This window comes from Furipterus horrens, unplaced genomic scaffold, assembly GCF_987537825.1.
Source record: "Furipterus horrens unplaced genomic scaffold, mFurHor1.1.pri manual_scaffold_17, whole genome shotgun sequence".
NCBI classification, from domain to species: domain Eukaryota; kingdom Metazoa; phylum Chordata; class Mammalia; order Chiroptera; family Furipteridae; genus Furipterus; species Furipterus horrens.
Genome location: NW_028327187.1, coordinates 89,954,297 through 89,968,493, shown reverse-complemented (window position 1 = coordinate 89,968,493; position 14,197 = coordinate 89,954,297). Strand labels below are relative to the sequence as shown.

The following is a 14,197-nucleotide window of genomic DNA, read 5'->3' as shown; positions in this document are numbered from 1 at the left end:
TGTTTCCAGATCTTGGCTATTGTAAATAACGCTGCTATGAACATAGGGATGCATATATTCTTTCGAATTAGTACAGTAGTCCCTCTCTATAATGCGGTTCACTTATTGCGGCCTCACTGTATCACAGCATTTTAAAAAATATTATATTTAATTATTTATCGCAGATTTTTCGCTATATCGTGGAATTTTGCGGTACTGTATATGTATGTTGTTAAAGTCACATAGGTTTAAGAGTGTAGAATAAATGTAAGGTTTTTACTTTGCGGGGGCAGGGTCTAGAACGTAATACCTGCCATAAGTGACGGAATACTGTATTCCCAGCAGTGGAATTGCTGGGTCAAAAGGCAGTTCTATTTTTAGGTTTTTGAGAAAACTCCATACTGTTTTTCACAGTGGCTGCACCAGTCTGCATTCCCACCAACAGTGCAGTAGGGTTCCCTTTTCTCCACATCCTCGCCAGCACTTGTTTGTTGATTGATTGATGATGGCTATTCTGACAAGTGTGAGGAGGTATCTTATTGTGGTTTTAATTTGCATGTCTGATGATTGGTAATGTTGAACATTTTTTCTTATGCCTATTGGCCATCTGTATGTCCTCTTTGAAGAAATGTCTATTCAGGTCCTTTGCCCATTTTTTAATTAGATTTTTTTTGGGGGTGTTGAGTTTTATAAGTTCTTTATACATTTTGGAAATTAAGTCCTTATCAGATGTATCTGATATATGTTTTTCCATTCAGCGGGTTCCCTTTTCATTTTGTTGATGGTTTCTTTTGTTGTGCAGGAGCTTTTAAATTTGATGTAGTTCCCTTTGTTTTTTTTTTTTCCCTTTGTTTCCCTTGCCCTAGGAGCTATATTGGCAAAATATATACACAAAATTCTTGCCAGACTAATAAAGTACTCAAACCAGGCCAGTGTAGAGGTTTGGGGGAGGGGGAAGAGGTTTAAGAGCTAGAAAATTATTTTATTCTAGCAATTAAAAGTATTCTGTTCCATGTGTCATATTTATAACAAACTAAAAGTTCTGAAGAATGTGATGTTCAGAAAAGTGTATGTGCCCAGAAATAATTAGAATGTTAGCTAAAGCTCAATGACTTTAATATTATTAAGTGTAACCAAAGTGCAGAGGGACTATTATGGGGAAAATAAAAATTAACTTTTCTTCATTTTCAATGACAACCAAAAAAGAAAATCACATTAAAATGCAGGGCCAGCAATTACACAAATGGACAGATAGTGGTTAAATATCAGATTAAGACCAAAACAAAAACTGCAGAATTCCTTTATTGTTTTTTTTTAAATATAGAAGATATTTCAATTTACATGGGAGAGTTTATCACGGTGATAAACCAGGAAGAATACCATTACAATTCTCATCTCGTGCTAAAATTATAAGATTGTTTTAGAAAATAAACCTAAGCTCTTAAAGGAATACATGAAAATATGCTAAAATAATGTATAGATCAAACAGAATTTTAAAAAGTTAATGAATAAAATAATTCATTACTAACTTCAGTATTATTCAATACAGGAATGCCATTTTATGTGAATAACTACATTTCTAAAATGAATCTAGAAAGAAACAAATTCAATGATTGTGTTTTAAAAGTCCATATAGCACAGAGCCACACAAGTTGAAGTCAATTTATGCTCTACTTCTTCACAGTAGTTCATCAACAAACCTGGTCAAATAAGGGTCTGTTTACCATGCTTTATGGCTTACTGTTACCTACAACATAAAGTCTAAATTCTGGACATTAAAAAAAAAAGACCTGGCTGGTGTGGCTCAGTGGATTGAGCACTGGCCTGTGAACCAAAGTGTCGCCAGTTCGATTCCGAGTCAGGGCACATGCTTGTGTTGCAGGCCAGGTCCCCTGTTAGGGGCATGCAAGAGGCAACCACACATTGATGTTTCTCTCCTGCTTTCTCCCTCCCTTTCCCTCTCTCTAAAAATAAATAAATAAAATCTTAAAAAAAGAAAGAAAAAATTTTCCCCAAGAACGAGCAACTCTTATAAACAACAATTTACATTTCATAGAACTATCAGAACTTGATCTCAATATTGTCACAGCGTGGAACATGCTCTTATGAGCTCTAATAACAGTTGTATCATGAGAAAGATCCTTCTTAAATTTAAAAATTATGTGAAATCTTGAATTAGCAATAGTGACTAGTATTTAATTATATTGATTAAATATTGCTTTACTAAAATTATACATTTTTCAGGATATAAAATGCATTAACAGAAAATTAATTCTAAAGTGTGATCAGATATAAAATTAATGAAGTATTGTATTTATTGTATTACATAATAGTATAACACCACATGTATTATTTTGTGATGTGTGAGTTTATGTTTTTACTTATGTATCTTTACCCCTGCTGTTATGCTTTATAAATAATATTTTTTAAAAAGTTCATATAGCATATTCTGTATCATTTCTTAGAAAAAATAAAAAATGCATGATCTCTGCTGAGAATTTATAAAGCTTCTTTATTTTTAGGACTAAGGGAAAACTTCCCATGATTGTCAAGGTGAAAGTGTTCATATAAAAGATTAAATAGTTTCCTAAAGTTAAATGTTCACTGAGCTTATAGATAAAGTTGCTACATAGTGGTGGGGCTTTTTAATAATTTCACATGAAGTTGGAGGGTTGTCATATTGAAAAAAGAAAGAAAAGGGAAAAAAAACCTGTTACCACATGCAAATGTTAAACAAGAAGAAAACCGTAGCCAACTGCACCACGGACCGGATGGAGGAACCCAGCTGACACAACAAGAAGAGGCTCTGTGTCTAGGGAAGCTTGGGCTTCAGTGCCTTTTACTTCAGGAAGCCTGAACTGTGAGTAGTCCTTGATTCTAACTACATTAACGATCCTTTATTTGAGTTAAAATTTGACATATCTGAATATTAAAAGTGAAACCTGCTTCATGGTGACCCTTTGCTTTTAGAAACTTGAATAAATTGCTTGAATGATGCTTCTGCCTTGCTTTGACTTGCCTTCTTAGTTACTTGAAGTCCTTTAGGACACTGGAAGTATTTAAGCTCATACTCCCAGTATTGCCACATTGTGTATACTGTATTTTGTATATTGCCAGAAAGATTTGCAGATCTCTTTACACCAATTAAAAGTTATTTTCATATGCAACAGATTTTATTTCCAATGGATTATAAAGGATGTTTAACTTATTAACTTTATTAAGTTATGCTGTCTCCCTGGTTTCACTGATACTATTTCTTTATTATATTGTTATGATTTTATGGTAATTACCAGATTTATTAAATTTTAAGCTTTGTGCTTCAGAAGTAAATAAGGTAAATATTAGAGAAAAGCAAAATATATTTTAATTAATTCAACTAACTAGAATTTTTAAAAATGGGGTTTTAGACAGTTAAGTTTATAACAAAACCTAATGTACTATTAATAGTATTATTTCCAAAATAACATGCTTTCAATTTTCATTCTGTATGCAGCAATTAATGCAATTTTTGACATATGGCCTGAATGATTCAGTCACTATCATGATTCAGTCAAACTACAAGTGGTGATAGGTTGCCACTGTCGCCAAACAGGTATGTCCTTAAACACAGCAATGTGATGTTTGCACAATTATACCCGAATTGCATTTAAAAAGCGTTAGCTCATTGGGGGCCACAGTGGAATCTGTTGGGTTCATGAAGTTCCTACATGAACCAGTTGAAAAATACTGGCAAAGGTAGGGTGGCGGTGGGTACAATGCAGCACTAACACAGGGTTGCAAGGGCAGGATTTGGCAAGTAACAACATTACAAAATCATTTACCATCTCCTATCAGAAAACCATTGTGACCACTTCAATATAGCACATGAGTCACAAGTACTATCCACTGAGAAATTTGTCTACTATGTGAACACAGTGGCTCATTTCCTGTCTTCACTGGCAATTATTAACAAATAAAATAAGTAGTTTTAAAAACATCATAAATGTCTTAAGAACACAGATTGTGGTTAAATATCAGATTTAACCTTATTGACACATTGTAAAGGAGGCAAAATGCAGCCATTACATTTAAAGCAGAATTTTACCTGTTAATTTGTCAATAAATGACGGAACACTAGCCATCTAATACATGGTTCTAAATGATGGCTATTATTCCTATTTAAACAAATGCACTGCTTTTGCTTTATTTTCTTTAAGCTTGAAAATAAAACAAAACCAGAAAGGTTTACTGGCAGTCTTGTCTATTATTTATTTGTAGGTTAGAGTTGAGGCAAATGGTTTCAGAATATGTGTTAACATACATGCTAACAGCTTTCTAGAAACATCTTGATTAAGGCTATCAGGCCTAGAAGGAAGTTGCAAAAGCTATGCTCTGGGGTAAGTGGTAAACATTCTGATGAATGATTTGTGATTCTGCATACTCTGTGCAGTGGAACCTCAGTTCTCAAACTTAATTTGTTCTGGAAGGGTGTTCGAGAAGCTTTTTGTTCGAAGTCTGAATCATACTCATACTTGCACATTCTCTCCTTTGTTTGTCCCCTAAAAGATGCATGACTGATCATACAGGTATCAGCATGAAACGGTTGTTGGGTCAAGAACCCAACTGTTCTGGACGGGACATGTTTGAGAACTGAGTTTTGACTGTACTTACTACTTGCTATCATGGACATAGCAAATAAAAAGATTAATACTTTTTCCAAAGAAGTCAAGCTAGATGGCATAATCTCTTCTTAGAATTGCTAATGTGGATGATGTTAAAGGAATCATGTCAAAACACTGCTGACAGAACTCATCATTAATAAAGAAAATGTTGGTCATATGTGATTAGGAGGAGAGAGGCTTGGTGAAAAGGATCAGCGGCTCTAAAAGCTAGACAGACCCGAGTCCCAGCTTGGGTACTGCCATTTAAGATCTGTGTGGTCATAGGTATGATCATAACCTCTTGATCTTTCATGTCCTCTTTTGTAATAGTTACCTCACATGGTTATTACAAGGACTATGTAAATGAAATATCATAAATGTGCTTAACACACAGCAAATGCTAAATAAATATTAGTTAATAGTTCAGCTGTCTAGCTCAAGGGTTCAATTCTACATGCACATTAGAATCCTATGAGGACCTTTTAAAGGAAATCATTGCCTGGAGTCCATTCCAGACCAATTTAATCAGATCTGGGGATGAGGCCAAGCATCGGTGTCTTTATAAAGCCTTCAAGGGGATTCTAATATGCAGCCAGGAATGAGAACCACTGAAAATCTCTTCCACAAAGTACCCAGTTGGTAGTTATGTGGACAATCTCTGGTGGTAAGACCCTTACTGCCTCCCAAACAGATGATTTCATTCTTAAAAAAAAAAAAAAAAAAAAAAAAAGCATTTCCTTAAGAGAAAGCAACATGTGTCTCTGCCATTTCTACCCATTCATTCTTGTTCTGCTTTCTGAAGGTACATATTTAAGGTGAAATCCTTTTCTTCATGTCTTTGTTAAGCGTTCACATCTCCAGGGAAAGGTGCCTATTTCCTTCAACTTGTTCCTATGACATGATTTGGGCTCTTCTCCCCAGTGGCTCTGTGGCCTTTTCTAAGTGTGCTGCTGAAGATGAAACTCTGCATTCTGGGCAGAACCCTACCAGCTTGGGTCAGAACCTGATTAGCATTAACAATCTTCATTAAAACACCCCCGATCTAAGAATTCAACCCAAAAAGGAGTTAGTTTTTGTTGCTGCCACATCACACTACTAGTATGGCAACTGCAGTCACTTGCAATTGTGCTTCTGTTAAGGCAGCGAAAGCCCTTGCTATACAGTTGATCTTCATATCCTCATGTAGACCTTTACACAGTTTTCAACTAAATCCCCTCTTTCATTCAACAGGATTTATTGTGCGAAGCACTTGGTACACAGAGGTAAACAAAATAGACTTGGTCTTTAAACCCTAATGGAGTTTAAAATGTAGCTGCGGAGAAGAAAAGAATTATAGTTTTTAAAGTCATTTCAGCTATGAGCTCTCAAAACCGCATCACTTGTGATGCCTTAGCTCTCTTCCGTCAGTGGCTATGAGAGCTTCTACCTGAGCCTCTGCCAGCTCCCTATGTGCCCACACAATGCAGTCCCTCTATAGGCGCCCTTTTCCCCTTCCTGGTAGTTTAGATTGCATTATCAGTTGCATTTTAGGCAGCCTGCCAGTCTTCCTAGATTACCCTTTCCTTTTTAGCATTTCATAACACAAGAAACATGCCTGGAAGTTTCTATCAACTTTATGAGATCTGTCTTTCTGCAGCTGAGGCACATGAGACTAGATTGTCCTCTTGCCTTCCTCCTTCTACTGCCCTGAACTCCAGAAAAGGGCTGTTAACCAAGGATTACATAACTTCCTCTTCACCAGTTCCTCTGCCATGGAAACACTTTAAAACCTGAACTTTACCCTCTTCCAAAATGATTTCTTCTGATCAAATTATAGGTAGAGTTAAGAAAGGCTAAGTTCTTCCAAATATTTTTCTTTGTGTAAAATGCCAACTCAGGAAGTGAATTACTGTGATTCCAATCCACGTGACATCACAGTATTCAGAGTTTGAATGCACATGCCCACAGAAGCACTTACTGAGAGCAGGGTCTGTCTTGTTTTGCCTTTGTTTTTCAAGCAGTACTCAGTCAGGTATGAAATATTTACTAAGATGAGATTAATCAATAGGTGTTTTCTTTAAAAGCTAACTTTTATTGAGCGCTTACATTCCAGGGTTAAGTTCTTCATATGTATTTTGCATTTCTACAAACAAGAAAACTGAGGCTTAGAGAAGATTAAATTACTTGCCCAATGTCACAGAGGTAGTTAGGTGTGATTTTGATAACCTTGGTCTGAATATCTTTATTTTATACCTGCTAAGAGACTGCTGTAGAGAAAAAGGCAGTCATTCTAAGAAAGGAATGAGATGAGATCTCTTGGAACCCTCTCCTCACGTCTTCTAGCTCTTTATGATGACCTCTCACACTGAGCTCTCCATAGCAGGCAATGCTCAGGAAAGGACCAGTAACAAGTGGCATTGCTAAGATTCTCTGCTGCCACAAACATGTGGAATTCACACACTATCTTCTTATAAGGGTCTACTCTCGAATTACCTAACTCAGGGCATATTTAGGCTGTAGTTAGTTACTTTCAAAATTTTGGATGCACATCTGTTTCCATCTACATTATTACTCTATGTTCTACTCTTCTAGGTCAGGAGACTTTCTGACCTGACTCACTGACAGTACTGTCACCTAACTTGTTTTTATTTGGCTACTTTGCTCTCCTGTGCAGTGTTACGAGAGTCTGCCTAATGAGGCAAGTGCTCTGCTCCCTGGGCCTATGCTAATTGCATGCCCCTGTAGGCAGATGATTTAAATACATTCTACTTGGTCTCAGGTTGAAAAGGAAGACATTTAGGACCCTCTTCTCTATTCCTACAATGGAATGAGAGACTGCCACAGTTTACCTGTCACATCCCATGTGACAATGAGTGTCAGAATGAAAGAATGCCACATATGAGGGAAGGAGTCAAGGCAGCAGTGGGCCCAGCTCAATTGTGGCTATAACTAACTACCTTTAGGGAAGTTGAAGCTTATCTTTGAAAAATATGAGCTGTCATTTCTCTACAATTCCATCCCTATTCCCATAACAACCTTCCTAAACAAAGATGATTTCATATTTTAATTATTTATTTTAATAAATAAAATAAACCTTGAACATATACCACAGCCATAGGAAAGGTTAGAGCAGGATATTCCATAAGATTCTATTATATTTTTGCTGCTTGATTTTAATACCACAATGCTGCTACACATACAGTGTAGATACTCAAATGATCCAAAGTAGGATAAAAAATAAAGCTCCTTACAATGTCTGAAAAAATTTTTATTATTTATGCTTGGAGTGAAAGTAACTTATTAAACTAGTAAATGATTCAATGTTTGGCATTCTGTTGTAGGAAATATCTGAAGACCTTATAAAAGCTACATACGAAGAACATGTCATCTGGTATCTTCACTTTTTGATCCCTACAGAAGAAGAGAAGTCACACCATTACAATGACAACTACTTCAGTCAGCAGGTGGCCTTTTTCCTCTCAGGGAGCAGTCTTTGTAACCAACCACAGCATCCAATCGCCATACAACTTCTCAGAAACACCGAATTTTACTGCCTGCTCCATGGATGAAAAATTACTCTCTAGTGTGTTAACTGCATTCTACTCTGTTATTTTTATTGTGGGACTGGTTGGAAACATAATTGCCCTCTATGTATTTCTGGGTATCCACCGCAAAAGAAATTCCATTCAGATTTACCTCCTTAATGTAGCCATTGCAGACCTCTTACTTATCTTCTGCCTCCCTTTCCGAATAATGTATCACATTAACCAAAACAAGTGGACACTAGGTGTGATTCTTTGCAAGGTTGTGGGAACACTGTTTTATATGAACATGTACATTAGCATTATCTTGCTTGGATTCATCAGTTTGGATCGCTACATAAAAATTAATCGGTCTATACAACAACGAAAGGCAGTAACAACCAAACAAAGTATTTATGTTTGCTGTACAGTATGGACAGTTGCTTTTGCTGGATTTTTAACTATGATTATTTTAACCCTTAAGAAAGGAGGTCACAATTCCACAATGTGTTTCCATTACAGAGATAAGCTTAATGCAAAAGGAGAAGCAATTTTTAATTTACTTCTTGTGGTAATGTTTTGGATAATTTTCCTCCTAATAATCCTTTCATATATTAAGATTGGAAAGAATCTATTGAGAATTTCTAAAAGGAGGTCAAAATTTCCTAATTCTGGCAAATATGCCACTACAGCCCGGAATTCCTTTATTGTGCTTATCATTTTTACTATATGTTTTGTTCCCTATCATGCCTTCCGATTTGTCTATATTTCTTTACAGCTAAATGTGCCATCTTGTTATTGGAAGGAAATCATTCACAAAACCAATGAGATTATGCTGGTTTTCTCATCTTTCAATAGCTGCTTAGATCCAGTCATGTATTTCCTGATGTCTAGTAATATCCGCAAAATAATGTGCCAACTTCTTTCTAGAGGATTTCAAGGGGAATCGAGCAGGAGCGAAAGCACTTCAGAATTTAAACCAGGATACTCCCTTCATGATACATCAGCTGCAGCTAAAATTCAGACTACTTCTTAAAGCATTTGAGGTAAACATATTAAAAAGCCTCTTAATTCCCTGAGGAACTAAATGTTACAAAACAAAACTCAAGCATTACAAGGCTCAGATCTTCTCAAAGCTCTTTTCTTATTTGTGATATTTCATTTGCTTAATTGTAATATATTTCAAGAAAAAGAAAAGCTTACGCCTATCACTAGATTTTAAATCTCTATGTAAATTTTTTTCAAAATATACTGTTAAGCTAACACTCTTGACATAGATTATAAAGTTAAATGACATTTATGGCTTTAACAACAAAATGATGAAAGGAAATGCCATAGTTTCTCAAGTCACTAAAGTAGTTACTCAAAATCAAGTACCTAATACTAACTCACAGTGTGTTTAAAAGTAAGCTAAATGACGTGCAGACTGATTTTAAAATGTCAGAAAATATATGCTGATCATCTCTTAAAAAGTTTGTAAAATTTGCCACTGTATTCATTGATGCCTAAACCTCTATAACAGATGAAATTATAATAAACTTCTAATAAAAAATTAAATGACCCAATACCTACCACTGCCTAGATAAAATGGAAAGAATTTAAATATTGTGCAGTAAAATCAAACAACAGATGAGCTAAGAATTCAATAGCTGAGCAACAGGGCTTAAAACTTAGCCACCTTGAACCACACTTTGATAGAGTAAAATTGAAGCTGTGCATAGCCTATACATCTTATAGAACCTCAAACACATGTACAAGAACGCATATGTAATGATGTTCAGTGAACTGCTGTTCATAACAGTAAACAATTGGAAACAACCTAAGTGAGTATGCATCAGGAATGAATGGAGAACTAAACTGTGGCTTTACAAAATGGAGTACAGCACGACATTTCAGTGAAATGAACTACACCTGCATGCATCAACAGAATTCTCAAAAACAATGTTGAAAAAAACAAACAAACGGCAAAAGAGTTTGTAACATATGAAAGCAGTTATGTAAAATACAAAAGTACATGAAACAGTACCATGTTTTTTATGGATCTATAGATACACAATACAAATTTTAAAAACATGCATGGTAATATACACAACATGCACACCAACTTAAAGTTAATGGTTATATCTGGAGAGATTTGAGGCAAACATGGTAATGTCTGTTAAACCTGTATGGTAGTATATGGGTATTTGTTATATTATTTTTGGTATATTTCTGAGTGTTTGAAATAGTTCATAATCATAAAGAACACTGTAGATTAGAATTAGAAGGAGCAAATTCTGAAATTTTCATGAATGTTCAAAAATAACTAAAGAGTAACATCTAAAAGAAAGAATCGTATTCATCACTGACTCCCAGAGTTTATTCAGTGCCTTGCCTGGCATACAAGAGACCAATACATATTTGTTGAATAATTGAATGAATGAGACAGGAAATGAGGGAGGAAGAGGTGCTTAAGAGAATTAAAAAAGAGGATATATTTCTTTTTTTCCCTAGTCCTATCTGGTCATAACTGCAGAGAACCTCATACAATTGTAACAAAGGGATGTCATTAAGGCAACCATTCTCAGAAGTTTGGCTGGCATTTGTTCTTTGGTCAAACACAGAATCAGAACGCCATTGACTGAATATGTAAAAGCCTGTTCGAGCAAACTCCAAGGAACCATTCATAAGTTTCTATCAGAGTATAAGAATTATTTATAGTCAGAACACTTCTTGGAACTTCAGGTAGGCCATGGGATGAGAAATCAACATTGAAGAGGATGAAAAAAAAAGTATGAAGAATTTTGTTAGGGCTAAATTAATTTTCATGAGATTTGGCTTGTATACAATTAGTGCTCAGCCCTATTTCAATAAGTGCACACAATTGGTTGAATAAAGAATAGGTCAACGCAGAATTGTATTTAAAAAACAAAACCATTTGAGAATAAAAATTAAAATTTACAGAAAAATTAGAGGCTCAGAAAAGTTATCACTTTTATTAATTGCCTTGCTTTGATGATGTTAACACCACCTATCTGAAATTCAGCATCTTTGTTTATATCATTTTAAATATTGCTTTTCCCTCATGTGTTCAAAATTAATTTTTTTTACATTACTGGTAAATCTTTTATATTCCTACATGTATCTCTTGTAAACATATAACGTGAGTGGTTAAATTACATTATTTATTATTATTACTTTTATGAAATATTAAAGTAAACAAATGGACTTATAGTTCTAGAAGCTGTCTCAAAATTTTATTAAGTGAGATGAGCTCTATAAAACCCTATACAATAGTATTCATTAAAAAATTAAAAAGTACATTGAGTTAAATCTTGCCATAATATTTGTGGTAAGATAAATTTTGATGAAAGTCAACCTGCCCATGAGCTCATAACAAATTTTGTTCACTAATAACATGCCTCAGAGTAACCTGAATCCTGAGAATGTGTCTAAATTTTTAGAAAAAAACATGCTGACTTACTAAATTTAATTTTTCACTAAGTGTTAGTGTACGCAAGCAGGAAACACTGTCCCTACTTCTTCCAACCCAAGGTTTAGTTCTAGAAGCATATAGAAAAAGGAAATTCAGAAGTAATGTATCCTCCCCTTACAAAAAGTCTCCAGAAAAAGTTTCTAGATAACATCTCATGTATGCAAAACCAAACAAGGGCAAAGTTAACTGCTTGGCTGCTAGAGGGAGACCTAAATGCTGAGTATTGCTGTCTGTTAGATTTGAAAAAGTATTCTGGGCAGAGCTGGGTTTGATGGTGGTTGAACTTCTAAGATCAGGTCACTAGAAAAAGAAAATCCTGTTCTAGTACAGAAGGTTTTATTTTCAACTTTTTTTAAAAACGGACTTTTCAGTCCTGCTGATACAAAAGTAGAACTAATAATTACAGCTCTTTGAAGCAAAGCCTTACTGAAAGTTATCCATAAGAGAAAAAACAGCATGAAATTGAGTTCTCTCAACAGGCAACCTGAATTTTACAGAAACATGTTAATGGGTTAATCATTTTTAGCCTTTCAAAATATAAATAGAAATTTACTTTACCAGATATTAAAATATATTCTTATCTTTTAATAAGGAGAACTCTGTGGCATAGATGCAAAGATAAACTTATCAGTGGAACAGAATACACATCTCTAAGTATTCCTTCAATGATATATGACTTATAGGACAAATTAATGACTCCAACAGGCACCATGAACTTGTAAAGAAACTTGTATTTTTGAAAAGAAGAAAGCATTTGAAACTCAGAATATAATCTGAATTACGTCAACTCAGATGAGATAGAAACATCCTCACACTGGTTGATGCAGTGTCTTTTTTTCATAGCTATATGGCCCCGTTGAGAACACGTTCCTGTAAGTGGCTGCTGTAGTACCACAGTTCAGTCTGGTCTGGTGGTGGTAACAGCAGACTCAGAACTGGAAGGGAAGTGCTAGCTAGGTTTGTCCTAAACTTCTACTTTGCTTCTCATTTCCCCTCTTCAAGTTTGCATGTGAGGAAATGGGAATCAAAGTAAAATATATTTATTTACATGCCCTTTACTGTGCCAGGTGCTTGACATGCATTATTACTATTGAATCCTCATTGCACTGTGATGTATATATCATTTGTATTTTACAGGAGGGGATGCAAGTTGGTTGACTTTTATTTCATAGACATTGCCTCTGCTAAGAAAATGTTTTTCATTTTCATTTCATTCTGTTCAAGCACAATGGTAATTACTGAGATATCTTTTAAAAAATATATAAATTGGCATTAATACATACTTGGGGCAAAAAATTCTGCTTATCACTCATCAAGATTGTGTGATGTCAAATAACCAAAATCCTAAATACTAGTTTTCTAGCTATTAACATTTGTACACTCTGTGAAAGCTCTGCCTGAAATATAGACGATAATCCAGTACAAAAGGATACAGGTTGAACAGAAGAAAATCAAACCAAATCAGAGCATCTCATCCTTACTAATTTTGCATCTGGCCCAGGAAATGCATAAGGAACTGTCATAAGATGAACTTTGCAAAGGTTTCTAATTATGGTTTGAATACAGGTGTTGATGATGCAAATTATTTCAGGAGCAAAAATGAAGTGTTGCAGTTATACTATGATTTGGTAATTCCACATATAATCTTTTTAATGAAACATTTCAAACATACGAAAAAGGGAAAACAGCATTTAACAGGCTGCTGAGCACTTATCCAAACTGCACAGTTGTTAATGTTTTGGCTTCTTTGCTTAATTGTTTTCTTGTACCCACACAATCCGAAAAGTTTAGATATACTAAAGCTGATCTCAAGGTAGCTTCTCTCCTGAAGTTAGTGTATATCATTCTGATATATAATCTTACACTTTTATAACATATGTATGCATAACAATACACATTAGTTTTTGCTTTTAAAATTTATAGAAATAGTATCCTATTATTGCAGTCTTTTGTAAACTTTTTTCACTCAAAGTAGCTTATGTCGGCATATATAGTTCTCTTTGATTTTCACTGATGCACAGTGGTTTTTTTACGCAAAATGTTTTGTTGTGCAAATACACAACAGTTCAATTTTCCATTTCCCCTAACAATGGGTTCTTGGGTGGTTTCCACATTTTTACTATTAGAAACCATACAAGTCTCTTGTACGTCCTGTGCCCTTGTGTCTAATTTCTCTATAATTGACACCTAGAAATGCTTGGTTGTAGAGTCATGCACATCTTCAGTTTATCTTAGTTGTGACAAATTGCTCCCCAAAATAATTTCATCAGTTTATACACCTATTTCACCACTAGCAAGATATGAGTTCCTGTTTACCCACATCCTCACTAATACTTGGTTCTCTCAGATTTACTAACTTTTGCCAACCTGGTAAATGGCATCTCCCTGTGGTTTTAATTTGTACTTCCTTAATTATAAGTGAAGTGGAGCATCATCTCATGTTTTTATTTTCTTTTTGTCTATTCAGATTTCTTCTTGGGTAAATATACCTGTTCATATCTACATATTCTTTTATTTCTTTCAAATTGTTGAAGTAGACTTTATATATTCTGGAAACTAATCTTTTGTTGCTTATGTGGGTTGCAAATGACTTTTACCTGTAT

At 34.8% G+C, this 14,197-nt stretch overlaps 2 protein-coding genes across 11 annotated transcripts in view; one reads left to right on the top strand and one right to left on the bottom strand.

Moving 5' to 3' along the window:
* The window catches only part of CASK (calcium/calmodulin dependent serine protein kinase), a 419,618-nt gene that overhangs the window by 162,098 nt on the left and 243,323 nt on the right, over positions 1–14,197 (bottom strand). The gene's annotated exons all lie outside the window — the stretch shown is intronic.
* On the top strand, positions 2,762–10,072 carry GPR34 (G protein-coupled receptor 34). The gene is made up of 3 exons (XM_090264604.1): positions 2,762–2,839; positions 3,473–3,571; positions 7,940–10,072. Exon 3 carries the CDS (start codon positions 8,040–8,042, stop codon positions 9,153–9,155), a length of 1,116 nt encoding a protein of 371 aa, XP_090120730.1. The 5' UTR covers positions 2,762–2,839; positions 3,473–3,571; positions 7,940–8,039; the 3' UTR covers positions 9,156–10,072.